The sequence below is a fragment of the Solenopsis invicta genome, chromosome 3 (assembly GCF_016802725.1).
Source record: "Solenopsis invicta isolate M01_SB chromosome 3, UNIL_Sinv_3.0, whole genome shotgun sequence".
NCBI classification, from domain to species: Eukaryota; Metazoa; Arthropoda; class Insecta; order Hymenoptera; family Formicidae; genus Solenopsis; species Solenopsis invicta.
In genome coordinates, this window is record NC_052666.1 from 20,659,048 (window position 1) to 20,686,599 (window position 27,552).

General features: G+C 35.9%; 2 protein-coding genes and 1 non-coding gene across 3 annotated transcripts; 2 read left to right on the forward strand and 1 right to left on the reverse strand.

Moving 5' to 3' along the window:
• Positions 1–13,712: 13,712 nt before the first annotated feature.
• Trnal-aag lies at positions 13,713–13,794 on the forward strand. Its single transcript has one exon. It is a non-coding gene; the product is annotated as a tRNA-Leu (tRNA).
• Positions 13,795–15,429: 1,635 nt separating this feature from the next.
• On the forward strand, positions 15,430–19,587 carry LOC105203946 (epoxide hydrolase 4). The gene is made up of 6 exons (XM_011172886.3): positions 15,430–16,232; positions 17,664–17,788; positions 17,877–18,152; positions 18,271–18,428; positions 18,522–18,776; positions 18,903–19,587. The coding sequence occupies exons 1-6, from the start codon at positions 16,017–16,019 to the stop codon at positions 19,082–19,084; spliced, it is 1,212 nt and encodes a 403-aa protein (XP_011171188.1). The 5' UTR covers positions 15,430–16,016; the 3' UTR covers positions 19,085–19,587.
• Positions 19,588–19,834: 247 nt separating this feature from the next.
• LOC105203947 (organic cation transporter protein) lies at positions 19,835–27,508 on the reverse strand. Its single transcript, XM_011172887.3, has 10 exons — positions 27,286–27,508; positions 26,998–27,205; positions 22,160–22,443; positions 21,916–22,019; positions 21,639–21,793; positions 21,398–21,566; positions 20,960–21,285; positions 20,577–20,881; positions 20,313–20,449; positions 19,835–20,194 (listed from the first exon to the last, which is right to left on the reverse strand). The coding sequence occupies exons 2-10, from the start codon at positions 27,005–27,007 to the stop codon at positions 20,170–20,172; spliced, it is 1,515 nt and encodes a 504-aa protein (XP_011171189.1). The 5' UTR covers positions 27,008–27,205; positions 27,286–27,508; the 3' UTR covers positions 19,835–20,169.
• Between the last annotated feature and the right edge of the window lie 44 nt (positions 27,509–27,552).

Below are 27,552 nucleotides of genomic sequence, written 5' to 3' on the forward strand. Positions count from 1 at the left end.
ATTCTGCTGTAGATCCTCTTTACGCTTCTATGAAAAGGGATTAGGTGCGAATCAATGCGCGCGTGTTATAACGAATCAATTACCGCGCGATCGGTCTCCTTGACGACGATGGCTTGCATTCAGTACAAAGAAATAATGTTGTCAATTATTGCACAAACTATTACGTGATACCACGTGAATAAAGACATTGCATAAAGAAGAATTAAGGATCTCTTAAGTCTTAAATATATATATATTATTGGTTTAAACGTATTTATTGTATATCATATCTGGCATTGTTAGTTACTAAGAAAAAATCGATTTTGCTTACTGAAAGCCACGTTCCAAGTATAATGTGAAGCAACACAAAAGCCTATTTGCGTAGGATCGCGTTATATCGAAAGCAGGTCTCTGAACAACCCGTATGACAAAATCGAGAGTGAAGAAAAATGAAAGGAAACTATGTCCGTCCGCCGATCGTACTCCACTTACAAAATGGCGTTTCCATTGCCGAAGGGTGGTACGGGAGTGTACATTCCAACCCCTCGTGCCAACCCCTGAACGATCCAAGGGCTGGCGAGTACGTAACGTTATGTAATCGTATACATGCCTAAGATCCTGGAGGGCTGAAAGGGACTCGGGCTTTGTCGCCCGGCCATGTGTCCCTAATGCGGCTCCCGTGGGGGGTCATTTCTATTCTATTTCCTTTTCATGGGGTGTGTCGAGCGAACGACCCTCCGCGATTCCATCTCTCTTCTCTCCGCGCGCCGCCCTTATCGCTTATGGTAAACGCATCACGGAGACTCCCATAAGGGTGCTCTCTGCAGATTGACGTAAAATCAATGAACGAAGTCAATAGGGCCCCTCTCGTCTCGTTTATCCAGGGTGCGTGGAAGAGTATTATACGAGTTGTAGTACCTCGTTCAGCCGTGGATAACGCGCCTGTTAATCACGTGCAGAAGCAATTCGAGTGGGCTCATAGAAGTTGCGAAACTGTTGTTCCGTTTTGCCAAACGCTAGAAAGCGCCTTCACTCACACACACACACACACACACACACACACCTTTCTTAATTAACTAATTTTACGAAACGACTAACTCTAGCCTCTTCTAAATCAAGATTCCAACGATTATGTCGGAGAGAAAGAGAGAAAATTAAGCTAATGATAACTGACGTGCTTTGATTCATTTGGCTCTAAACTCTCGGAAGTCTGGAAAGTAATTCGATAAGGAATGACAAAATTTACGCAACACGACTGCAAGATCTAACTAAGCGCTGTCCACGAACTTCTTGATATTTCTCTCCTCTCTCTTTTTTAACTTGTAAAAAGAAGAATGCATATATAACATTTCGTCACTACAAATTACATCTAAAATTGAGCGACATTTGGAAGAAATTTGTAAAGAAATATAACAAATATTATTACATGACGATAAGTTAAGGAAAAAAATTAATAAATTTCAATTTATGTTTAATTCAAATCGTTTAGTCACGACAGAGAGTTGTTTTGTTATAGCAAAAAGGCAAATAGCAATTCTAATAATCGCGTTACGAAGAAATGATTCTCCGATTACCGGCTGTGAGGCATAATTCGCCGCAATTAGCCTCAATAACGAGAAGCAACCGTATCAACGTTGAGCGACGGTAAATCGCAGGGTACGAGATGCGCACATTCGCACATTCGCACGACGGCGAAGGCGAAGGCCTTCGACTCTCGAGGATGCCTCAGGTCCAAATTGAACCCGTCAATTTCGAGAGTCACGCTGGCGAACCATGGGAAAAAAACCCGGTCCATAGACTAATTTCCGCGCCCGGTTTATTTATATCTACCGTACGTGTAATCGACACTCGGCTACCGTGCGTCGTAGGAGAATATGTGGTTAAGCTTTCGCGAAGCCCGGGGCTCATAAAGTGGAAGAGTCATCGTCGCTAACGAGACACCGGACACTCGAGGGCCGCCATTGACGTCCTCTTTCGAGGATACCTAGTCCACCGCGACAGATAGTATCGCCGCTGTTAAGATTCTCATTCCGAATACCCGCTATACACACATATATATGTGTATACTTCTCGCGCGATCGTTGCCATTAAATCGCGCGAGCCTCTTTGAAGCCCTCCATGGATCGCCTTTGGTGAGCTGACGTATCGGTGAATGCCTTGACGTTCGATGTCAGCGCGATGGGGCCTGAATTTATATAGCGAGAGTTATTTAGGTCGCGATAATTGTGACGTCAGCTGCTGCCAGGCGTTACGATACGATTTTGTATGAATGTAGAATACGTGCCTTTCATGTGCCACCTGCGAGAGGCGCGTACAAACTTGATGTCCATTCATATTTCTATTTAAGAAAACATACGTTAGAGTTTAGCGGGTGAGATAATAGTACGACAGCACATTATCAAGTACAGGCCGATCCTTGAAGCCTAGCTTTGAAAAGCGAATATTTAGCGAAATTTAATCTCAATTATTTGTTACACTTATGGCGTCGCATCGATCATCGATTCGGTCGTCCCGTCTGATTCTCTCTTCAGTGTTCACGTCGCGCGATAACTTCTCATAGAATCGAAAATCACAGGTCTGACGTTACCCGCTGCGCGAGAACCACCCTCTCTTGCCTCTCGACGCGCAACGTTACACGAAACATTTCTAAATAATAGCAATTCGTTCTTCGGTACGGACTTCTCTGAGGGGTTACGATCGCGGGTACGACACGGGAATGAGAGAGAGCGACGATCTCTCTCTCTCTCTCTCTCTCTCTCTCTCCCCCTCTCCCTCCCTTCCTTTTTCGAGAATCGGCACCTCCGCTCTCGGCGGAGATCAACGCTGGTGCGCGCGTTAACCGGGAGTTTTCCGCGGAAACGAAATAAAAATGACGGCGAAACGCTCTCTTCCGAACAGGTAATTCACGGCATTTCACTCCCCTTCGCCGCCCGCACGTCCCATCTTTCCTCCTCTCGCCCCCCGCGTGAGCGTGCGAGCAAGTAGCAACAACGGGGCACCCTCTCGCCCGCTACCACCCTGCCGCGCCGCCGCCGCCGCCGGCGGCAACCCTCCGCGAGCTCTCGGGGGTTGAACGGCTGTCGAACGGATTGCTTTTTGTTCCGCGCCTCCGTACCCCGTCCTTTGTTTCCGCGAGTCGCCGTGCCGCGAGGAAATGACAAACAAATGAGCGCCGTTGTGTATAACGGCTGCTGGTCGCCCCCGCGTCGCCATGGCGATACGACGTGACGATCGACGTTTTTAACTCTTCGCCGTCGGAAACACTGGCCTCTTGGCTCGCACGATTGACGTGTAATATGCGAACGGAGTAATCCACAAGATAAAAGTTGTTCTTATTCTCGCTAAGTAAATCTTCAATTGTTACGCAACTATCGTACGACTGATTGTTTTAATCGAAACCCTTTGAGCAAAACTTTTCTGAATACGGAAACTAGTTTTTTGCAAAAGTTGAAGCTTGACTTTTGTACGATTAATCGTGATGCTTCTAATGAAATTTTCTGTTAATAGAGTAACAGTGCTGCAGAATGATAACTTGCATCTCTAGAAATTTTATTTGCGTAACTCGGTTAGCAGTTAAATGGTAGAATATTGAAAGGTCATCTAAACTAATTTCGCGTTATAACAAGATAAATACATCTTCATTTCATTAGTTAGAACTAGCGCGTCAAAGTTTCAAAGAAACATCTACCGATGTTGTTATGTCAGAAAATATAATGTAACTTTTATAGTCGCGATTGATTTTTTTTTAATTGAAATAAATAATTATTTCTTACGAATAAATTTCTATTCCGCAAAATTTTAATATGTTAAAAAAATATAGTGAGACAATATTTTAATAACAATTGAAGAAGAAAATTTCATCAGCGTCTCTTCTTCCTATTTTCTACGCGAGTGCATTGTCGTAATAATTAAGACTGATATAAAATAATAACAGAAAATATATTAGATATTAACCAAATCCGTTCCATTTCGATTTAATCGTCAAATTAGACTTCAACTTATACAGATATTTCGCGGTAGGAAAATTAAAATAAACGCGGTTGTGTGAACTTCGTGCACGAGTCGTTCTCTTTGAAAGCAGGAATTTTCGTCGTACATTAAAGCGCCGGGGGCTTTTGTATCAGAAACAAAATGGCGTCTCCACCATGCTTTTCCAAGAGAGAGGCGATAACGCGTATATGGCGGGGGTTGCGCCGCTCGGTCACGGGGGTCGATCGCGTGTGTGCCATTCAAAGTCGATGAAGAGGTGAGCCGTTTTCGCCGGGTGGACCTCGTAACTATCGATTGTGCTTCAAAGTCGATTGTGTCCCCATTATGTACGCAAGAGGGGGAGAAAGAAGACGCGGGGTAACGGCGAGGCGAGGGTCGGTCGGGAGAGGGACCGTGCTCCGGACCCCAGTGGAACTGAGGAAGCAAGAGGGATGAGAGAGAGACAAGGAGAGAGAAAGAGAGACAGGGACACCCCTAAAGTACGGGCCGTCCAATTGACTCCGCCATATTGAGTTTGGTTCTATGGGCTCTCGAGCACACGGGCTCTTGGAATTGAGACACGTTATACGAAGGTCCGTCGTTCGTAGCTGGAAGGAGCTTCCAGCTTCAGTAACTTCGTTACGGGGTTTCTACGTGAGCAAAATCCAAGCGGCCCGAGAGGGTATATCACCCGGTGGCTTCCGCCTTCGGCTGCTGCACAGAATCCGGCGGCGTCGATACGGCTAATTAATCGTACACCGTTAAGTCCTTCGAAATATTAAGACGGAAGAATTACTTAGAAGACGAGAGTGGAAAATTCCCTTGTCACGAAAAACTAAAGGGAGAATTAATACGTTGCACTTGTTTCTAACTTGGATTAATAATTGTTTCAAGGAGCGATAATACGATACGACATGACGTAATGACAGCAATGTCAAACTCTCGCTTTAACTGATTTATTTTAATTAATTGATTATAATAACTGCAGTAATTTTTAAATATGTTTTACTCCAATTTACTATTTGACTTTAGTAACATGTGCTCCTAGACACACGCGTAGTTTTCGCAAAACGCAGATCTTTAGATTACATCACGTCACGCGCGACAATCTCATCTTTTTCTTGCGACACCTCATTCTGACGCAAAAGCAGGACAGATTAATATATTTAGCGTTCCCGAGTTTGCTGCCGTAGGGCAGTAGGACCCTTGTAAGCTCCCGGCCGCCGATATGTATCAAATTATCCTTATAATAGAAAATGGCGGCAACTTTACACCTACCAGGTGTCGTGCTACGAGGCGCCGAGAAACGGTGCTCGCCATGAGAATGGCGCAGTGAATTACAATGCGTCTTCGCCGCGCACAATAATGCCGCCACAATGCTCGTTTTTCGCGACAATAGGTGTTGCTTTAATGGGAGTCCGATTGCAACGGGTCCCTGCTGAAACCACCTTCACCGCATTTTCCCGTGCGTGTAAACAGCAACCGTGATCTCTTTCTCTCTCCTTTCTCTTCCTCGAACGGGTCCACTGGACGGAAAAAAAGATACAGCTCGCTATGCGCTCGCTTGCTATGTCAAGATTCTGAAACGCGAAACGGCCAAGTAGCAGAACGCTCTCAGAGAACGTTGAGAAACTCCGTATATCGATCGCCGAATGTAATCTGTATCTCGACGAAAAAACTCGAGTAAATTTTGCCCGAGAGTTGCACTGTAGTGGACGGTTAATAAAAGAGATATTATCAGTATTTTATATCAGTATTTTTTATTGGAGAAGAGACAACTGATTTCTTGAAAGAACAAGAACCGGGTCACGCGTAAATTCGATGTATTTATGAGATTGCAAAGTTTAAGTTAAACTACAATTTCCGGCGTCGACACGTTGCGTTTTAAAAAGATCACTTGCCCCTTTCGCGATGCTTTTGTGACAGATTATGGAGGAATATTACTTTCAATATGTCGAAATGTCTTTTTTTCACATTTTAATCAAGCGATTGATTAGCGAGGTATGGTTTTTGCATCGTTCATGTTTATTCGATCGAAATGAGAGGTGAAAAATAATAGTACGCCCGGACAGAAGATCGATCGTTAGGCTCGCTTGCTTGCGCCAAAGCGAGCTTGCACTTTAAGGAAGTGCGTCGGGTCGCAAATCAAAATGCAGTCGCTACCGGAAGGACACTCCAGCAACTGGAGAGTCCTTTGCTATTACTGTGAAGGACTTCGCAGTGCTTGACGAATCACTCACTAATTGCGTTCGTGACATGGCCCAGAACTGACAAACGGTTCCTTCACTCGCGAATACAATAACGTTTTTTTCCTCCAAAATAATTATTAAAAGTCTTTTTAATTTACAATTTATTTTAATGTCATTTGACGTTATCGCGATCTGTTTTATTCTGGTTAGGAATAAATTGTCTTATTTTTTTTTCATATCTTATTTTTTTATTAATCGATTTGAATTTATATTAATTAATTTTAAGAATTTTTTTCCCTTTGCTATTTACGTATTTTTGACCAATTTTAATTAATATTTATTATTTCTAACGTGATTATTACTAATATTCGTTTCTGCTAGTCATTAACCAATATCATGAATTATTTATTCATTTGGAAAAGAAAACAAGAGAAACATCAACACAGCAAGAAACAAATAAAACAGTCTTAACAATTTACATTTCTAAACCGACTTTTATTGGACACCGGGCATTAAATCAACAAATAAAACTAATTAAAAAAAAATTTGCTAGAGTCACATGACATTCATTTATGTTTACTAGCATGATTTTCTAAAAGAGATAAACCTCCTCACAAAATGACCGTGGAAGAAGTTATAAATAGGAGACGAGTTTGACTGAAGTCGTAAAACTTTAAACAACAGGTGTCGGTTTGCGAGAATACTTTAAATTAATTTTCTTTCCTCGCAGTTGACTCGAGTGCCAGCACCTCGCTAGTAGCGTTTGATATACAAAGAACGAAGAAGAGTTTCTTCATCAATTTTTGTCAGTCTATTTACATTAGTTATTGTGACGTAAATTTTATAAATTAATCTAGATTACGTACGCAAGAGGTAAGCTCTGTTTTATCTTTCTTATAATGTTCTACGTATCTTTTCCAATTAAATTAAAATTATAAATTAAAAAATAAAGTTTATGTTAAATGTAAGAAAATGAAGCTAGAAAGAATATTGTAGCTAAAAAAATATTTAAAAAACATTTTAGTGAATAAAATTTCCGTACGTTTTGTATGCTCAGAGAGACATACATTGTAAGAACAACCAACAAAAATGGTAGAAGTACAACAAGAATTTATACGGACATAAAATTGACTGTACCCTTGGGGTTATATTGCCGCCAGAACTTATGGCTCTTCCACGGGAAAGCCGGTCCTACTATTACACGGTCGTCTAGATAACGCTGGATCATTTATTAGATTGATGAAATATTTACCAAAAGAATCATTTTATTACGTATGCGTAGATTTACCTGGAACATAGGTGATCATCACCTTTTCCATTTTGGATGATAATGTACTTTATGGTTTATGTATATTCATTACATTTCATCTTAGAAGCGTTACAGTGGAAAACATGTACTGTTATAGGGCACAGTGTGGGGGCGCAAGTAACTTCAATGTTCGGTGTTTTTTATCTAAATAAAATTGAAAAGTTAATTTATTTTGACGGCGTTCTTATGATTTTCCGTGAAAAATTTGCTTTGAAAGATTTTGTAACATATTTTGAAACTGCATATGTATATACAACATTCTCATAAAAAACATGATAAGAAACCAATTTCTTAAACTAAAGAAGAGATGATACACTCTCTTACGACTGAGGGGTTCTCACCTATGACTTACGAAGCTTCTGATGCGATGTTTGAACGTGCAGTTACGGAAGTAAAAGGGAAATATAGCTATAATAACGATATACGATTAAGATATCATTTCACCTTTTTTTTCATACATGTTAATAGATGAATTTTAGCGATACAATGGCAAGCTTCCAATGATACCAATATACCTCTTTGTTCCATCTCACGGTGTTATTTTTCCATTTCTCAAAGAACATAAATCTGCATTGGAAACAATGAAAGCTAAAACCATATTGCAGATTATTTATGTAGACGGAAGTCACGATGTTTATACTAATAATCCTAAACAGTTGCGCCATTTATATGTGACATATTGAACAGCAATAATTTCAACAAACTATAGTTGCAGTTATGTGTATGTATGTATACATACACATGTGTATGTATACATACTTTATCCACTTAAATTAGAATCTTTCAATGGAAAGGAATTAATATAGCTAATTAATATAGGAATTAATATAGATCTATTTAGTAACTTGATTAAGGTATCATAATAAATATATAAAAATTTATAATAAATTTAATATAAACGTATATTATACAATGAAATATAAATTATTTGAGAGTTATCTGAAATGAGCCATTGTATAAATAATTTAATGTATTTTATGTAATAAGTAGAAATACAGGAATTTATTAATATGCCTCATATGCGGACATAATTGGCATAACACGTATGGATATAAAGAAAAATAACATATACTGATCTGATACAATATAATTCTTTTATCTTTTTAAAAATTTCATCTAACTGCATATGGATTTTTCGTTAATTGTTTCAAAACTGCGCGTAGCGACTATTAATTGATATGAAATGTATCGATTGAATAAATTTCAAACTTTTAGAAAGTTTAAATTTTTAGAAATGAACTCTACCGAAAAGATGTTGACATTTTTTAAATCTGTACAAGTGTCATATATTATAATATTAAAAATTTAACAACATAGATATATAAATGATATATAAATGGAATGATTATCTAATAGAATTCGCAGTCAATCAAAGTTGCTTTCGGATTCCGATAAACTCTTTACTTTCTCTCTCTCTCTCTCTCTCTCTCTTTCTCTCTAGCTATTATTCTCTATTGTCCTAATGGTGGATATAATCATAAGGCTCTCCTCCCGAGTCTCATTACGAATCAAGGATCCCTTAATGGTTCCTATGAAACTCATTGGCCATTTAACGCCGAGAACACGCCGCGACTCGCTGAATGATTGACAGTTTCGAGAGCAAATTTTCTCGTCAACCATTTCGCTTTACGTAACATTAGTTGACGAAACTTTTATTAATGTTGCGTATAAAATAATTTTTTATAATATAAAGTTTTTTTATGCTCCTACAAACTATAATAAATTACATTTAAATTTTTCTTTGTTCAATTCTTTAATAATTACAATGATCGTGTCACTGAAAATAAAACTTATAACATTATTGTTTACGTATTACATTAATATCAATTTTAGAAATATACATAAATATAATTAATATTGCTAATCTAATAAATCTACAAAGTATTGATAGATTGAGTTTTCCATATTATTATTAATTTTTTGGATATTTTCTACAAATATTTCTCGCGTATTCGGATAGATTTGAAAAGCGGAATGATAGAAAACGTCATGTTATTAATGTGACATCGTAGACGTGATACGCGTGTAAGTTTTAACAATGGCAGTCTCTCCATACTTGCATACGTACGGCCGACACCCTTTACACGTTCCCCTTGCGGAAACGCGACGTCTCCATGGTTACAACATTGAAACCCCGCTGGGGGATGACAAAATGGAGAGGCGCAATACTCGGCCCGACAAAAGCGAAGTAGAATCGAAGAACGCCGTGTCGACTACGTGTACCCGTATTTGAAAGGTCGATTTCTATATACAAAGTACTTCACGTAGTCGTACTTTGCTGATAATGCACTCGCTGATAATTAAAATCACCCTATGGCGGAGAGTGGTATAGCAATTTAACGAATCAATTCTGGAAATCGACTTTTCTCAATTAGATATCAATCTCTAATGGCGCCGAACAATATTTTTTTTTTTAAAGATCTGCACAAGTATGTCGTGCAGTAATTTTAATAATCTAGACATGTAAATAATACGTAAATAGAATGATTTTTGTGTGTCGAACTAACATTTTTCAAAATACTAGTTAATCATTTAACGTAATTAATTTTGGAATAATTACAATTATTTAGAAATTTCTTTATTTCGCAGTGCGACTATTATTTTTTTCAAGAAGTTCAAGTTTGCTCTTAACAATTTAATATTGAAGCTACATGATGCGAATGAGTGAAGACTATTGAAACAAACTAATGAAATACAAAACGTGTTAGTTTGTCACGAGATATCTTCTTTCTTCAAGCTTGATATATCTTTCTGGTTAAGCATGAAAAAAACGGGACGAGGAATATATTTCGCAGCGCAATCGTATCTCGTATTGTCGTCACGAGCCAGGTGAAGATCACACAACGTGATTTTCACACACAGCGGTCTGCCGATGGTACCCGCATTGACACTATCTGTCATCGGAGACGCCTCGAATCAAGCACGAAACGTCACGTTTCGACGTCTATCCTAACCAGAACAATCCGAACGATCCTATCTGCGCGTTTCGACGATACGGTCATTCTTTAACAATCGAGAAAAGAGAGAGATAGAGCGAGAAAAAATTATCGCACATAAAAATCTGTTTTCTATTTCTACCGAACATTCACATGCCTCATCATTGTAATAATTTAACTCTTTTTTTTATTTATAATTTATGTGACATAAATGATGAAATTGTGTACGAGTTACGTGTATATTGCTAGATTGTCATATACTATATAACGGACTATGTAAAATGATATAAAAACGAAAGTTTAAAAGGCATCTTGACAGAATTTTCTCCTTCGTTAATCATCATAAATTACTAACAATTAACTATCAGTCATTAATTTCTTTCATCTTCAAATAGACGCTAGCGCAATAATCCGAACTTAGATCATTAAATACGATTAACAGCATGATTGTTATATCTATAATACGTTGTTGGAAACGAAATACGACGAGTTGTCTGAAAGACAGCGATGAAAGTAGAGCCCCTAGGTAGCTGATAAACAGAGGGGGATCGCCGGAGAAAATAGTTGCCCGTGGTATAGGAACGTCTAATCCCGGATGAGAGAGACGACGGCGGATGTGCGACGACGACGACGACGACGACGACGATGACGACGGGGGTGGAAGCGGGAGGAGGCGCAGACACATCTCTCGGATTACGTCTTAACAAGCTCCACGACGTTCATTTGTCTTATCCGCTGCTGCTAATGCGACGCAGCAGCTGTTGAAATGATTAATTCGGCGCGAGGACGTCCCCGTTCCTTTCCGCTCCGCTTCGCTCGGCTCCGCTCCGATCTGATCCGTTCCGCGTCGCTCCGTCCGCGCGAATCCCGCTCCCGACTTTGTCGTCGTCGCACACGTGTCGCGGTTAATCAGCGCATTGCGGTTAATCACCGTCGCTGCGAAATACAAAGCCCGAACGAATAGCATCTCGTTCGGCACGTGTAAACAGCGATTCGGTGGAGAAAGGGGGGAAGAAGAACTTAATAGAGTTCGAGTCCTAACTGGAAGTGCGGTTTAGTTCAAAATCTTGATACGATTATCTACGTTAGAAGGTATCGGTAGGAACCTTGTTCCTGCGTAGAGTTTGCTGATTCCAAATTTGCTATTATATATTATTATTACGTAAATTAGCGGAGTAATGAAATAATGACGTTTAATGATGTAATGATGTCTAATAGATATATAATAGTTGTCACTGCATCATTTTTTTACTTTATTCTGGCTGTTTTCCAACACAGATGACACAGTGTAATGCTGTGTCCAACACAAAATGTTCCAACTGTGACACAATGTTACACTGTAAAAAGCTAAGTACGAGGGTGTAAAGTATGTTATCTTCAGCTTCTGAAATATTTTATGTATAATATGTGATAATTATGTTCATTTATAATATAAATTCGAGTTGTACAAAGAAAGAAGATTGTTCAGTCATTAGTATCATCAGAAATCTAGTCCAGAGCTCTGATTACGTTCCAACAAAAATTTTACACAGCGGAACACAATGTAACATCAATGTGTCCTAGTTGGAAAACAGCCTCTGCTATCTAGAGCAGGACATCTTTCAATCGTATCAAATCTAACCGACGATAAGCTCCGCTGAAAAACGAAGTCGCTTTGACAAGAGTGTTTTTAAGGACGACAATCGATTCAATTTCAATCTAGTCCTAAATGCTGCGGTGTTTCGAGGCAACCGCATAAACGTGAACGGATTTGGGATTGGGATACGAGTAGGTTCCACCGCACGATTGCGCATAGTTCATGGAAGAAACCCTATATTCGCGCCCTGTCCAAACAGCAGACAGAGACGCGAGCGCGCGATCTGATTGGATTAATTTTCAATTTGTGAGGCCACCTGTCGCCGTGAGCGGCAGCGTACGGGATCGTCGATCGCGTCCGCCGTTCGATGACTAATCCGCGAGAATGAGAGAGCTACCCGGTTGCGACTCCTAGTTGCGCGTCCCCTTCTATCGCTTACGGTCACAACGTGAGAGGAACAAAGAAGCGGTGCGGCGCGACAATTGCGCCTCATCGCGCGGATATAGAGTTACAGGCGGGCGCGAGCAGAGAAAATGAGCGGCGCATATTAAGCCGGTCACGGCAAAATGGCCGACGCAGCGGAAGAAAAAAAAAAGAGAAAATGGGAACGCATTCGTCTCTCTTTCTCTCGCCAACGAGGCGCGTAATGAAACACTCGACGCTCCACACGTACAAATGCACGAGCACACACGCGTATCGCGCGCCGCGCGCGCGTCCGCTCACCCGCTCGCCGTGGGGTTACGCCGACGTGACGTGGGTCGAAATTCCGCCGCGTCGGCGACGCACGCGCGACGCGCGCCGATCGAAAGCCCCGCCCGGCGACAGTCTTTGTTTAATCCATGTGATATCTACGCCCACGACAGCAGTGGCGTAGTCAGAAAGCAGACTATAAAAATCTCGTGAAAGAATACCCTTTGAAACAATTTTTTCAACGATATGAATGATACAAATAAAATCCAGAGAGAGTTAGAGTAGAAATTCGATTGTGTGATTTCTGGCAAAGATATGGCTTTCGAAAATTGAACAAAGAAATTGTTTTCCTGCTTTTCAACTCATTCATGTCGTTTTACTAACATGGATGTATTGTCAAGCATTATTTTGTAGTAGAAGAAATAAGGCGAGCAATGTCTAACGTTATCGGAGATACAAATTCAAAAGTTATTAAATTTTTGTCGGAGGCATTTGAAACGTTTATTACGCTACTGTCTATACAGTACGCGACCAACAAATCGACAACACGATCGTCATTCGGTTTCCAATCATTTCTAATAATTTATGATCAAATGAGAGGACTCGAATCGTTCGGTCGTTTCTCAAAACAGTTAAAGATTTTTTGTAAATCAACTCCGAAATTATTCCTGAAATAGCGAATTTCATAATCAAAGTAGATGTATTGAAGATATTTAATAAGAAAAAAAATTTGGATAATTTTACAAAATAACGGATCCGATTAAAAGAATGAGACAAGTCCCTACAATTAGTGACTTTGTTTTACAAAAAGTGATTTTCTATTTAAAAGAGAGCTGATGAATTTATTTATTTATTTATTTATTTTTTTTATATATTAAATTCTTGAATGCAATATAATGATCGATACACCTACGGAGTCGTTAATGTCAACGTAAATTGTATGCATATTGAAATATGTATATTTAGCTCACTTACGCCTTATTAAATCTAAGTTTACTTGTTAAAATAGTGTGACCCCGTGAATACCTAGGAAAATACGACTGTGGCAGAACGTTTTGCCGAATGGTAGCGTGGCCGAGCGGTCTAAGGCGCTGGTTTAAGGCACCAGTCTCTTCGGAGGCGTGGGTTCGAATCCCACCGCTGCCAATTTTTTTTTCATACGAATCTCGCGAAGATCTACTTTTTTTTATTAATAAAAAAAATATTTTTGCTTCGAGTTTATCACGACATCGAGTTTGCTACAATTTACTGATAAACATTTTACTAATAATTATTCATCGTCGATAAATTGGCAATAAGTGAACGAATCGCTTATCCGCATGTTAACCGCGTCGATAGAGTAGAGCTTGCAAATTCGAAATAATTAATAGTTACGAGATTTTTATTTTTTCTGCGTAGTTTAAAAAAGTCGCGTTCACGTATCGGCGTGACTATCTGTGGAAAGATAAGACGTGTTAAGCACATAGCGATTCGACAGAGATATCGCTTCACGGAAGTTCCGTCGATTATTCAGCTCCCGAATCCGCGTCTGCCAGCGACGGCTATTCGGCAGTGCGTAATTGCTTCGTACTTCGAAAACAGATAAATATTGTCATACCATACGCGTCATGCCGAGATGGAAGGAGTTAAAATGAGACAGCGTGCGGGTACGAGTCCACAGTTCAACAGCGGTCAGCTGACAATCCGAAGCTCACTCATTCTTTCCTCGAAAAAAGGCAGGAAACCGTTAAGTGGGAACGAAATAAAAACGAGAAAATGACGCGGAATTAATAATGACGAAACGAACTTTTCAAGATTTTTTAGGATCGTCTATTATAGCACGAGACTAATTTCTCATTAACACGAATCTTTACATTACACTTTCTTATCGCAGATAAAAAAAAATGAATAGAATCTTCGTAAAATTGATTTATTTTTTCATATACGAACGGAAACTATTGAGAAACATAAGAGATAATCTTCTGAGAATATCTTTACGCTTTAAAATGAATGATGTAACAGATATAGGAATTTAATTAATTGGATTAAAATGTGAAATATTGTATTCTTTCTTTTTTTTGTTACAATTAAATTTTTTATTCACTCTAGAGATCTCGTTTTGTTTTCTCTTATGATCTTGAAAATGATTTTATAAGGAGCTGGAGAAAGGACAATTTGTAATTTAATTAAAGTGGTAATTTTAAAATTATGTTTACATGCATTATATACATAATGTTTACGTTATGTACGAATCATTTTATGTAGATAATACAAAGTAAATTGGATCATATAATACGGAAAAAGTAATTACGTTATAAAATTCTAAATATATCTGATTGATAAAATAAAAATATGTAATATTACAAAAATGGAATAAAATTTTCAGAAGATTCATATTCCTGATGAAATGTGAATCTTCTGACTCATTGATCGTTGTTTACATAGATGACACGTAAAACATAGTTACGTGTTTACATTGTATACACGTAACGTAGATTTACACGTAAATGCCAAATCCTGAATTTAATGAAATTCTATATTCTTCTCTCTCATTCATCCTTTTGCTGTGAAGCGTCGAAACTAAACTGAATATCGTGAAATAGAAGTTGGAAAGAATTGGCCTTTTACAAAAAAAAAAGCGACTCTGAAAGTTTCAAAACTCGGGGCATGTTGCCAGACAGATAAACCGACTGTCGAACACGCCTTTCCATCGACGAGATCCGATAAGGAGATACCTCGATGTCTCGTGGCCTCTGAGCTAGCAACGCACAAAAAGTCTGATCACTGATATCCTCTCCTCAGTCACGGAACAGCTTGTACTAGCGGACGCTAGTCCGGCGAACCTCACGAGGCGCCAGATACCGATCTGCGGAAAGATTTGTTGCATCACTCGGTGAGAAGCATCGTGTGTACAAAAGTCGCCGCGTGATCCGGAATCGCTACCGGCTATATCGTGTTCGAGCGATCTGGAGCGATCACTGCTCCGTTGTCAGTACCATATCACGGTTTCACCCGCGAGATCGAAGATATCGTATCTTATAATTAGAAGCGCCGTATTTGGTAAAACTGAAAATAACAATCGTGTCTCGAAATCAAGGTTCGTAAGACTCCAAAAGATTTTGATAATCGCTCTGCGTGTGCGTGTGATAGTACGTGCTGGTCTTCGAGTGGGATACGATCGGCGGGTCTTCGCCAAGTGTGGACTGGGAACGTGATCTCACATTCTGTTTGGCCTGCGTGACGACGCACACGTGTCGACCGCCTGCGAGCTCGCGCACGATCACTCTCGATCGCCCGATTGTTTGTACGAAGAACGGATCTCTCGAGTGGCGTCGTCGCGATCGCTGCGCAGATCCTCCGGAGGAGATCATCCCCTCGGTCGCACGATCATGATCGCCGCAGATGACAAGATCGTGCGCGCCACGACGTTCGAGACGATCGAGCTGCACATCTTGTCGTTCGTTTACGGCCTGTACCTGTTGGGTCTACGATTCCTCAAATGGATATGGGACCCCAAGAAGTTCTTCATGCTGCGACAACGGGACCAGCCGCCACCGTGTCTGGTCGATAACAGTCTTGGCACGCATTCCTACGTGAAAATCAAGGTGAGCGGTGCATTGTATCCGGAAGTTCGGGTAGCGCGATCACATTATTTGTAAAAGACAGAACAATCTGTACGTCTTCTATGACCCTTGATAACACTGCCGGTGACGATGCAGTAAATTTCAAAGAATCGCTTTGTTTTTTCGCGGCTCTATCACTAGATCTGTTCTTTTCTTATTGTTGAACTTCTCGCACAGTTCATCTTTTCTCTTTTCTTTCCAACGTAAAAAAATGAAATAAAATAAAAAGATGAATAGTACAAGTTCAGCTATATGTAATGACAGGTTGTTATCTTCAAGAAGCACACGCTTAGTAAAAACATTAGATGTCTTCTAAATTTTAAAACATTAGTCGCGAGAGCAAATAAATTCTTCACTTACAGGATTAATAGATGTTCTATTTATCTTCTCAGATTCTAAATATAGTACAGAATAATTATTACACAATTATATTTTTTAATCGATTATCTGACATTATTTCATTCCTACATTGAACTATCTCGCCCTTGACTGTCACTAATAATGATGCGATTTAAAGTATTTGTATATTCTTGTTACACGCTGCTTTAAGACTTGGGATTGGGGATATTTAATTTTCACAGTGCAATCGATGCAAATGTAATCTAAATCGTATTTCGTGTGACTCGTCTTGCGATATCAAGTGCAAGCGACACTCCAGTAAAGAATAAACACGTTGTACGTATTGATAAACGGATATTTTTAAGTTGATATGCAGCTTCTTGTCTCTATTTTTTTCGATATAATTTTGCATTCCGATAACGAGTATCGAAACAGATTTAGAGATGTGACCTGGGATATGTAAAGGTGTAAATAAAAGGAGAAGATTCTTAATTATACTTAAGTTCTAACCAGATGTTTATTAATATTATTGAACTTCTCTTGAAATTATAATATATACATACGTGGTATAATATATTATAAATTACAATTCATAATAGTGTTTGTTGAACAACAAATGTAATCGAATTAAGTAGTATTGTGGTATCGCCCGCATTAAATTAAAAATAACAGAAGTTCATTGTCTACCATTCTTTTATCGGAAAATTTGAAAAATTTCGATGATATCAAACTGTTTAGTCTGGAAAACAGACGGCAGATTCCTTCCGTCACCGAAGGGAAAATTGCAAATCATATCAGGAGAACGTAAATGTTTATATGTACGAGAGTCTGATGTAATTTAATTTAATTTAATTTGATATGCACGCTTCATTATGCTATCATAATTGCGACGTATCTATATTGTATTCACACTGAATCACAAAATGAAATTACGTGGGGGAGAGAGCTCTTATATAAAGCTCGCTTTTAAGTTTAAAAAAAATATAGATGATTCAATTAATGTATTATAATTCAGATTATTTAAAAAAATATATTCCTGTTTTTTTTTTAATATGTTTACTTTTTTTTACGCAGGGTGTTAAATTCCATTATGTGGAAGCGGGAGACAAGACTAAACCACTCGTGTTGTTATTACATGGATTCCCAGACTGCTGGTTAACTTGGAGAAAACAGATTCCATGTCTCGCGGAACATTATAGGTGGGTTTGATAATCTATATTTATAAAATAATATTTTGTAGCACACATTAGAATACTCACGTTTTGACGCTCACGTTTGATGTTCCAGAGTAGTGGCTATAGATTTAAAGGGATTTGGTGATAGCGACAAACCGCTCAACAGGCGATCTTATAAAGTCGAAATTTTAATAGACGAGTTGAAACAATTCATCTTGACTCTTGGTGTGAAAACTTGTAATATAATTGGCCACGACTTAGGAGGACTTTTGGGATGGTATATGGTCGCTTTACACAAAGATCTCATTTATAAATTCGTAGCCATCTCGAGTCCGCATCCCAATTTCTATTGGAATAGAGTATCAGGAAATTCCGCATTAGACAGAAAGTAGGTATATCTTTAAAATTACGTTCACGAAGATTTGCGGAGGCTTTGAAAAATGCTATTTAAATGTATAAAATTTTATATTTACGTAATTTTAATGATTAGTAACACGATGTTCTAGATGGATACATTTCAGTCGACTACCATTTCTGCCAGAAATAGATGTACTAAAAGAGGACTTATCAATTATTAATGATATTTATCAACATCTTCAAATATCTCAGGATAACATAGAGAAAAGCTATGTTGAAGCGTATAAATATGCCTTTAGTAGAAAAGGTAAATTAATTCTTACAAAATGTTTGTGTGATGTTGTTCTTTTCTCTTATACATATATTTTTATATTTAAAAAATCGAAACAACGTTTTGTAGAGGATTGGACAGGACCGATTAATTATTACCGTAACCTTCCGTTCACAAGACTGAATATAGATAGTGGAGAACAAATTGATAACAAAACGCTGCTTTTAGTCGGAAATATGGATCCTTTTGTAACGATAGAGAGCATTATTCAAAGTGCTGAACACGTAGAAGTGTCCAGGGTTAAAATTATATCAGAGGCGCAGCATTTTCCGCATCAAGAAAAATCAGATGCCGTAAATAAGGCAATCATTAAATTTCTATTAGGTGAATTTTATTTCGCTCATTTTCTCTTACATAAAATTTCCTTACAAAAGTTATATTATTTAATAGATGATAACATCACAATATGTTATATATATATACATAATAATATAAAATGTTTTCTATTAGGCACAACATATAATTTGGCGCCCTCGAAAACACCTGCAAAGAGTCTCGTGTCTTCCTGGCTAGGATCTTTAGGTAACACCGTTAAGTATGGCAATCATATGATTGACGCTATGCATAAACGAACTAATAATATTGTGAACGTGTTGCCCAATAAAGCATTTTATTTGGGACAAACAAGTTAAATGGTGTTATATAACATCAGCGTTACGTTACTTAGAACTTTGAACTTTGTTACAAAGAATCTAAATATCCTACCTATGCTAACGCTGACGTATGAAACTCATAAAAGGCTGATCCTGTTTGGTCCTATTTATTACTTATTTTTTATGTAAGTATATCATAAACAGGGCATTGAAATGGGGATTTTGTTTGAATGACGAAGTCTCATTGTATAAAGATTTCTATTACATTCATTTTTATGCAAGCGATATATCACATGTTGAATTATTTTTAGTATTTTATATATATATATATTCCTCATAAGATCTGTATGAAATGAATATTTTTATAATTGCATATAACCATTATTTAGAAACAAGAACACTAATGGAAAGCAATGTAAGGTCTTCCACATAAATCTTTTAATACTTGCTTTTTAATATCCTCAATAAAATACTGATATAATTTTCATAATTAAATAATATTATAATTGTATGTGTAATATAATTTATTATAATTATATACAAAAACTTCGTCTATGTCAAAATTGTAATATAAGAATTTTACTAGATATATTAATTATATATCAATTAAACATTATACAACAACGAATAAAATTTTTGTTACGTATTTGAATCTCAGAGAACATAATCGCAAAATATTGTCTTTATAATAATTTAACACTAAGAAGCGATATTGTTAAACATTTGTAAAATCATGTTATCATATATAAAATGCAATGTATATATATGTTATTAAAATATATACTTGTTATATAAAATTTAATAATAGTGCATGTTATATAAATATATGATTGTATATAAAATTTGTTGTGACATACAAAACATTGGTATTGTATATCGTGTAAATACATGAATAATACAAATTATGTATGAAAATTGCTTTTCTTTTTAGACATGATTTCATTATTGTAGTATATTTAAAAAAGTATAATTATACCAATCTTTTGTACAGACTCGAAATAAAAAATACTGTTATAGAGAATATCTTCAATTGAATTTAACATACTACGCTAAATTTCAATGAGATATTTAATTATGGAAAATTATATAACTCAATGGGCATGATATATATATCAATTGCCAAGTCAATGTTCTTCCTCAGATTTTTTCCTGAAAGATTTGAGCTTTATAATATATTAACAAAATTGTAACACTAATAGAAGTATTTTATAATATTTATTAATTTTATAATATTTATTATATTTTATAATATTTATTGGCTTCATACTTTCCAAAGTTTTCGGCATCTTCTATTGTCTCTGGCAACTCACAATTCATCGTTTCTGGTAAAAATAAACAGAGCATAGCGCCTATTATCGGTCCTAAGCCAAATATTACTGGTGGCAGCCAAGGTTGGATAGTGCCCTATAAATTGTTACGTCTCTTTAATCTTAAAACGAAACTTACGTGTATATACATATCGCTAAAATAAAATTACACATTTTATTGCAAAAAGAGTAACATATATACATATACAGAAGGTATAAATTACCATTGTAGCAATGTATGGTGCAATTATACTTCCGATTCTGGCAGAAATGCTTCCCAAACCAACGCCAACATTTCTCACGACAGTCGGAAATACTTCACCACTATATAGATATACTGTGGGAAAGCTAATAGCCATACCTACTAGGCCTAATGAAGCTAAAAATATCCGGACGTTTGCGTTGGTTATAAGAGTTATCAGAAGTAAACTTACGCCGGACAAGATATTTCCGCCCATTAAAATTTTTAAGCGTGAAACTCGCGATATTAGAAACAATACTATTACAGTTCCAGGTAATTCCATGGCAGCTGTAAACCAGAAATGTTATAATGCACAGTCGTAGCAAAGTTTAATGCAATTCAAAGATATATTGTTTTAAATTTTACCAGAAACTGCGACGTTAAGGAATATATTGCCATCGAGATGACCCATGTATTGCGCTAATCCGAAGAAACATATACCACAGACGAACCAGTTGATACTAACATATACAGTTTTCAGTCTTAAATTCGGAGTTCTAAATAAATGCGTGATATTGTATTTTTCCTTGTTCTTTGCTTCTCGAATTGTCGCCTGATTATCATAAGTTTCAAGCGCTAGATTTACATTTTCCTCTGGTATCTTGTTTCGTTCGGCAGCTTTCAGCAAAATTCGTTCAGCCTGTCTGTGTTTGCCCATAGCTAGTAACCATCTCGGTGATTCCGGAATAACCCTATTTTGCAAAACATCAATTTTTAACAGTTAACTAGTTCTTTAATATCAACATTTCATGAAGCTTAAAAGTATTTCTTCGTTTTTGTAACAGTACACATTTATCTACGCACCAGTAGTACGCTAATAAAAAAACTGACGGTATTGAAATGGCCATTTGAAAGCCGTACCACGTAAGTGTCAAATAAGATATCAGAGGATTCATTACATGTCCGATTAAAAATGGCATGTGAAAGAGAACCGACATAATCGATCTCCATTTGACTCCAACAATCTCCATAACTGCAATCAGTTGATTAATCAATTTCATACCTTACACTTTCATAAATTGTAACTTTCTCATGCTTGACTCACGTAAAACGAAGCTGACGAGCATTGTTCCTCCAGTAGACACGGCACAAATAAATTTCAGTACCAGGAACAATTCGTACCACGGTGCGAATGCACTCGCCAATCCTGTTGCAAATTGCAATGCGATCGCAATCATTAATGGTTTTTTTCGACCAATTCTACATAAATAAATTTTATTAGTGTTAATAAAATGAAAAATGTATATGTATATTTAATGTTAATTTTATATTGATTTACAAAATAACTATTTATTATATCAGTAAAATTAAAATTATTATACCTGTCAGCCATCATGCTAAAAATTAAATTACCAACGAGCACACCCAACATTGTGCAAGATTGTGCAAAATTCGCTAATTGTTGCCTATCACATACTAAATTCCACTGAAAAAATTAATATAAAAAATTATAATTATTCACATATTTTTTATTCTAAATTGGCATACTTTTTTATTATTATCAATTGATTAAGCGATTAATTGCTCGAAGAAAAAATATATATGTCATAATTAATTAGTATTTACCTGCGTTATGATACTCTCTCGGAATATTCGCTTATCGTATTTGAAGTCAGTGCACTTCTCTATAGTGCCATTCCCAACGTCGACCTCGCACTTCATTATCATAGATTCGTTGATTGCTGATACTGGAGCGATACATGAGAAGTTAGTGGGCGGTGCGAGAAAAACGATGGAGAGCTGATGCCAAGCTACTGGAAATTTGACAAGGGAAATCGCTACAGCGATGATGATATGCCATGGACCTATGGAGCCCATGGCTTCTTGAACAGGGTCTATCGATACGAGACCTGCAAGAGAGCACATAATACTTGAAAAACAAGAAAGTACATTTAAGAATATGGATGCATTTATTTTTTCTCAAGAAATTCTTAATTAATTTTTCACGATTCAATTAAACTTGATCTGTTCATATAGCACAAAATATTGCAGAATGCTACAAATATTGCTGCAATATTGCTATGATATTTTGTAATATTTTATGTATGGGAACATTTTATATTTTGCACAGTTCTCGCAGCGTTCGAGTTAGAAAGTGCACGTGATTACACAATCAGCACTACATTTCTGAAATCTCGACAAATTCCTCCAAGTGCTACTAGATTAAATTGACAACTCATTAATTTGAAAAATGATTTAGATCGCAGAATTAAACTACGAAGAATGTCACATATCACATCTAAAATTAATCTATGTAATTAGTCCGTAAAATTGTCCAATATAATTGTACTTGCTAATATTTTATTCATTTCTTGAAAGTAAATGTAACTAAGCGAGACATTAATAATATTTCGATGGAATATTAGCTTTTATCGATCGCTCTATATTGGGTTCTAATCTAAACACACCGCAAACACCACAAATCTAATAATAAGACGTAACATTGCCGCACAAATCGTGGCAATAATAATTAGCATTAGTATTGCATTAAAAAAATTTAGATAGCTATTGAAGATGACGCAAAAAGCAACTAATTAGTCAGCCTCCATGCTTTTTCCTAAATTCTACAAGAAATTATTTATGAAACTTAGATTTTTAACAAATTTAAAATTTTCTTTTTAAAATAAAAGATTTTAAAAATAAAAGATTGTCAAAGCAGAAGCAGAAAAATCACATTCGCGGAAAAATAATTTATTTGTATGTACGCGTGTTTCCACGCAATTTCTAGTTCTCTTACAGGAATAAAATTTACATTCTCGTTCTAAATCTGATTATTAATCCGTTGCAATTCTACTCGGGTTTCTGCTGGGTTTTTTTTTCAAATCAAGATGAAACTTTTTAACGGTTCATCCGCTAATGTAAGTACGTCGTCTTGTGTGTTAACATCCGATAGGATTCGTTGCAGCGAACTGATAAAACTCTTCGAACCAGTATTAGCAAGATACAACAAAATATGTGTGTAATTAGTGTCGTTACGCCACTCGTATATCCACGTACATGCAGTCGCATGTAAATCGGTGACATAATAACGGCGTATCATATAACAGATACATATAAAATTATCCAACGTTAGCCGTTGACTGACAAGTGAAACCTTAGCGTAGTAGTTTTATCAAAATCGTATAGAATTACGCAGTATTAAGGCCACTTTAGATAATTTACGCAATTCGCGTAAGAATTCAGGATAAAATTCCATTTAAAACATATTTAGGCGATCTATGATTTATGTTCATTTTTATCCTAAATTTTACATAATATCTGTAATTTTTGGTATCGTGTACTTTAATAATATGTACACTTATTTAAAAATATACATTTTATAATTATATGTTTATTTACAAAATTATATAAATTTACATTAATGTTATAAATATATAAAATAGTAGAATTATAAATAGAATTCTATTCTGAATTTCGACGCAAATTATAAATCGCAAACTCTAAAATGAGTTTTGGCGAATTTAGAGATTTTGGATTTTAAATAATGTAGAGATTAGAAAAAAATTGTGATTACAAAGGAATTGCATAGACTTGGCTATTTTTTTATTCTATAACAAATAATAAAGAAATTTTGTAAAAAAGATTTCTTTTATTTTTCTTTCAAAGCAAATATCATCTGAAATACGTAAAACTCTTTTCACACAAACGTTAAATCTTACGTTGTGATTTTCTTTGTGCGTTAACATAGGTTTACTGTTATACACAGATTTAAGTTTAAAATCAGTATTTCAGGTAACCGTCATGCGTCACGGATTGTATTTTTGTGCGAAAAAGCCTCACAAATTGAAAATAAATATTCAAATGTTTTGATAAAAGACTCACATGAGCTTTATCTACACGCTTCAAATAAAGTCATTCTGTTTGAAAAAATACATTTTTAAACAATATGTAAATTATATATAAACTTCATCCTTGTTCTTAATTCTTTGCATTGTTCTTATTTTATTAATAAAAGTCGTATCTTTACGTATAAATTATATTAACAAATTTATTATGAAAAATTAAAAGAAAAACAGGAATACGATCAAAACAGTTCAATTTATTCATATTCATCCATCAATCATAATTAATCAAATAATATATCGAGATAAATATCGATAATGATATTGATACAATTTCTTTAGAATTATTCCACTGGCTGAAAACTGGGATGAAATACAAAAAATTACATAATAATGAATATTGATTGAATTTATGTACTTCTTTACTTATAATTTTATATTCTAAAAGATTCTACCGTTTATATCAGAATTAGTTTTGACAAGTCGGAGAGTTTGAGAAAAAACTAAAGCTTATATACGGGTGTCGAATTTCAATTATTCATATAGTTAAAACTGTTCAATCATGTACAAGTCAGATAACCGATATGCATAAATTTTAATGTATATCAGAGATGGGCCTTTGACATGTATAACCGCTATCAACGTAATTTAAAAATAAATTAGAATAAATGCTCGCATAGTTCAGGAAAATTAAAGTTTCACTTATCACCGATAATAAATGTTACAATAATTAAAGTCGATTTTCTCTTTTCTGTTCTCGCAATATATATTTATATTATAAAAATGTTTATCACATTACAAAAAATAATGCACACGCTCTATAAAAATCTACGTGACACAGACGTCAATCACATCTTGATAAAAACAAAAAAAAAAAACAAATCTTTAAGCAAGGGAAAAAAAAATGTTTGCATCAGCTTCTGATTCATTCCTTGGAAAACAATTTTAAATTAGTCTCAATAAGTAAATTTCTGTAAGAAATTCTGTCACAAATGCAAAAATATCGGCGAATAATTATAATTATTTACGTAACATGTTTGCCCATGAAACGTGTTGTCACGAAGCATAATTAGCGAAAATTATCTGTGAATGCATTTTGCTCAACGAAATTAAAACGAGTACATATGCTTACCCAACGCATTTTAAACCGTAAAAAGAAAAATATGCGATGATTATCGTCTAATAGCATTACGAAAACGAAACATTGTACAGTTAACAATAAATATCATTAATGAAAATGTGTTAATAAAAACAGCGTCGTTAAAATAAGAAATACTGCACAAATGTATAATAATATTAACAATACTATACTGATTTCGCACAAATTTTTTCTCGTTATATATTATTCTGTACACGCTTTTTTGTTTTTAATGATACTTAATTGTCGGTGTCGTTGCGCAGCTTTTTTGCCATGAAAACATCTGTGCAACAATATTGACAATTATCATTAAAAAAGCATGTACAAAATGCATATGCATATCTTAATGTCGTCTTGCAATTTTTGCTTTTCGAATTAAGAATCAGATACACGATCAATTATTTCTTCTCTAAAACGCAATAGTGTTAACCTACATTTGTGATAAGATATAAAACAGTTTAATTTCTTGATAACTTCTCTTCTTGCGAAGTTAAGTTTATCTCTGATAAAATAACCGATCATAAAATAATTACAATAATATTTAAAATACATTTATGTCCGTATGGCATATATTTTATATATATATATATATATGTGTGTGTGTGTGTGTGTCTACACACATACAGTTACATACAATATATCTTGAATGACCTTTTTAACATCATTTGTGTCATTTCATGATTACGTGTTACCCATTGCAAAAAGGAACGTATTAAATGTTTTTAAATGATAAAATGCGTTGCATATATTATACGTTAAATATAATACGGAATATTAAAATTATAATAGCATATTATAATTGATGATTTTATAGATAACACAATCGTTTGAAATGACGTACATAATGTTAAAAAAGGTCATTCAACATATATTGTATCTCGTGTAAAAGACGGCAAAGAATAAAATTTAATTTGTTTCTGTTCATTATCGTTACAAATTTATAATTTTGCGACAAAATATTTTTCAAAGAAAATATTAACTAAATAGAATTTAAGTAGAACATTAAGGTCCACTTTTACCAACGCCGATTAACTTAATCGCTGATTAGTCTATCGGAATTGATTAATCGTATTTGTCATTAAGTAAAAACGACTAATCAGCGATTAAATTAATCGGCGTTGATGAAAGTGGCCCGAACTCCAGTGGAATTTAAGTTGAATACTGATTACATGTGGAGACGAAAAATTCAACTCAATCATATTCACTGAAAAAGAAGAAAAAAACAACCAATAAAGAATCATTGTCCAGTTATACAAATCTCTTGGTATTGTTGCAGTAAATCACATTTGAAATGAGAAACGTGAGTGCTCATACATCATGAGATTATGCATCGTGAAAATTAACCATCACATGGCACGTGCGATGATGTAATTTGAAGATATACCGCATGCACACTGTCCGACGTATATTTAGCCGAGTTCTACGAATGTTGAAGGCGAACAATTTCCATGTTAGGTTTGCGAGATTCGAGAAGATCAACTTACCTTTCATCATGTGGCCGATCACTGATAACGCTCGCCGTCTTCGCCGTGCACGAATTTATTTTCGCCGACGACGTGATTTCCGCCACCGTGTATCGTCGTGGTGCCGAGTGCCCGAGAGACCGGAGCAAACTAAAAACGGATCTTAAGTTTGCCACCACGCTGACTTATCGGCGCGGAAGGGTGAACGCGGGACAGTGCGCCTGCGACACTTGAAAGACACGAATTCATATCCGATCATTATCTACTTATCGCGTTAATATTCTCTCGTCGTTTTAACAAATGACCTACCTCATCTTCTCAGATTTCCGCATTTCTGCATCTACAAGTATAAGGAGTTATTGATCATGGCCTTGATCACATTCGTAGCCTTGGTACTACGTACAAATCTTACTTTGTTACAATTTCTCACAAGTGTAATACAATGATATAAATATACATTAACATAAAAAAAAACACAAGGTATTTCTACAATTGATATACTTTAATATCAAAATTAATAAAAAAATACGATAAATAATACTGATCATATATGTATATTAATTCTAAAACGCTAAG

Coding starts and splice junctions, on each gene's coding strand:
- LOC105203946 (XM_011172886.3), top strand. CDS start 16,017: ATGATCGCCGCAGATGACAAGATCGTGCGCGCCACGACGTTCGAGACG. Junction 17,789..17,876: donor TGTCTCGCGGAACATTATAG/GTGGGTTTGATA, acceptor TTGATGTTCCAG/AGTAGTGGCTATAGATTTAA. Junction 18,153..18,270: donor AATTCCGCATTAGACAGAAA/GTAGGTATATCT, acceptor ACGATGTTCTAG/ATGGATACATTTCAGTCGAC.
- LOC105203947 (XM_011172887.3), bottom strand. Junction 20,882..20,959: donor CCTTAACGTCGCAGTTTCTG/GTAAAATTTAAA, acceptor TCTGGTTTACAG/CTGCCATGGAATTACCTGGA. Junction 20,195..20,312: donor GATGCCGAAAACTTTGGAAA/GTATGAAGCCAA, acceptor CAAATCTTTCAG/GAAAAAATCTGAGGAAGAAC.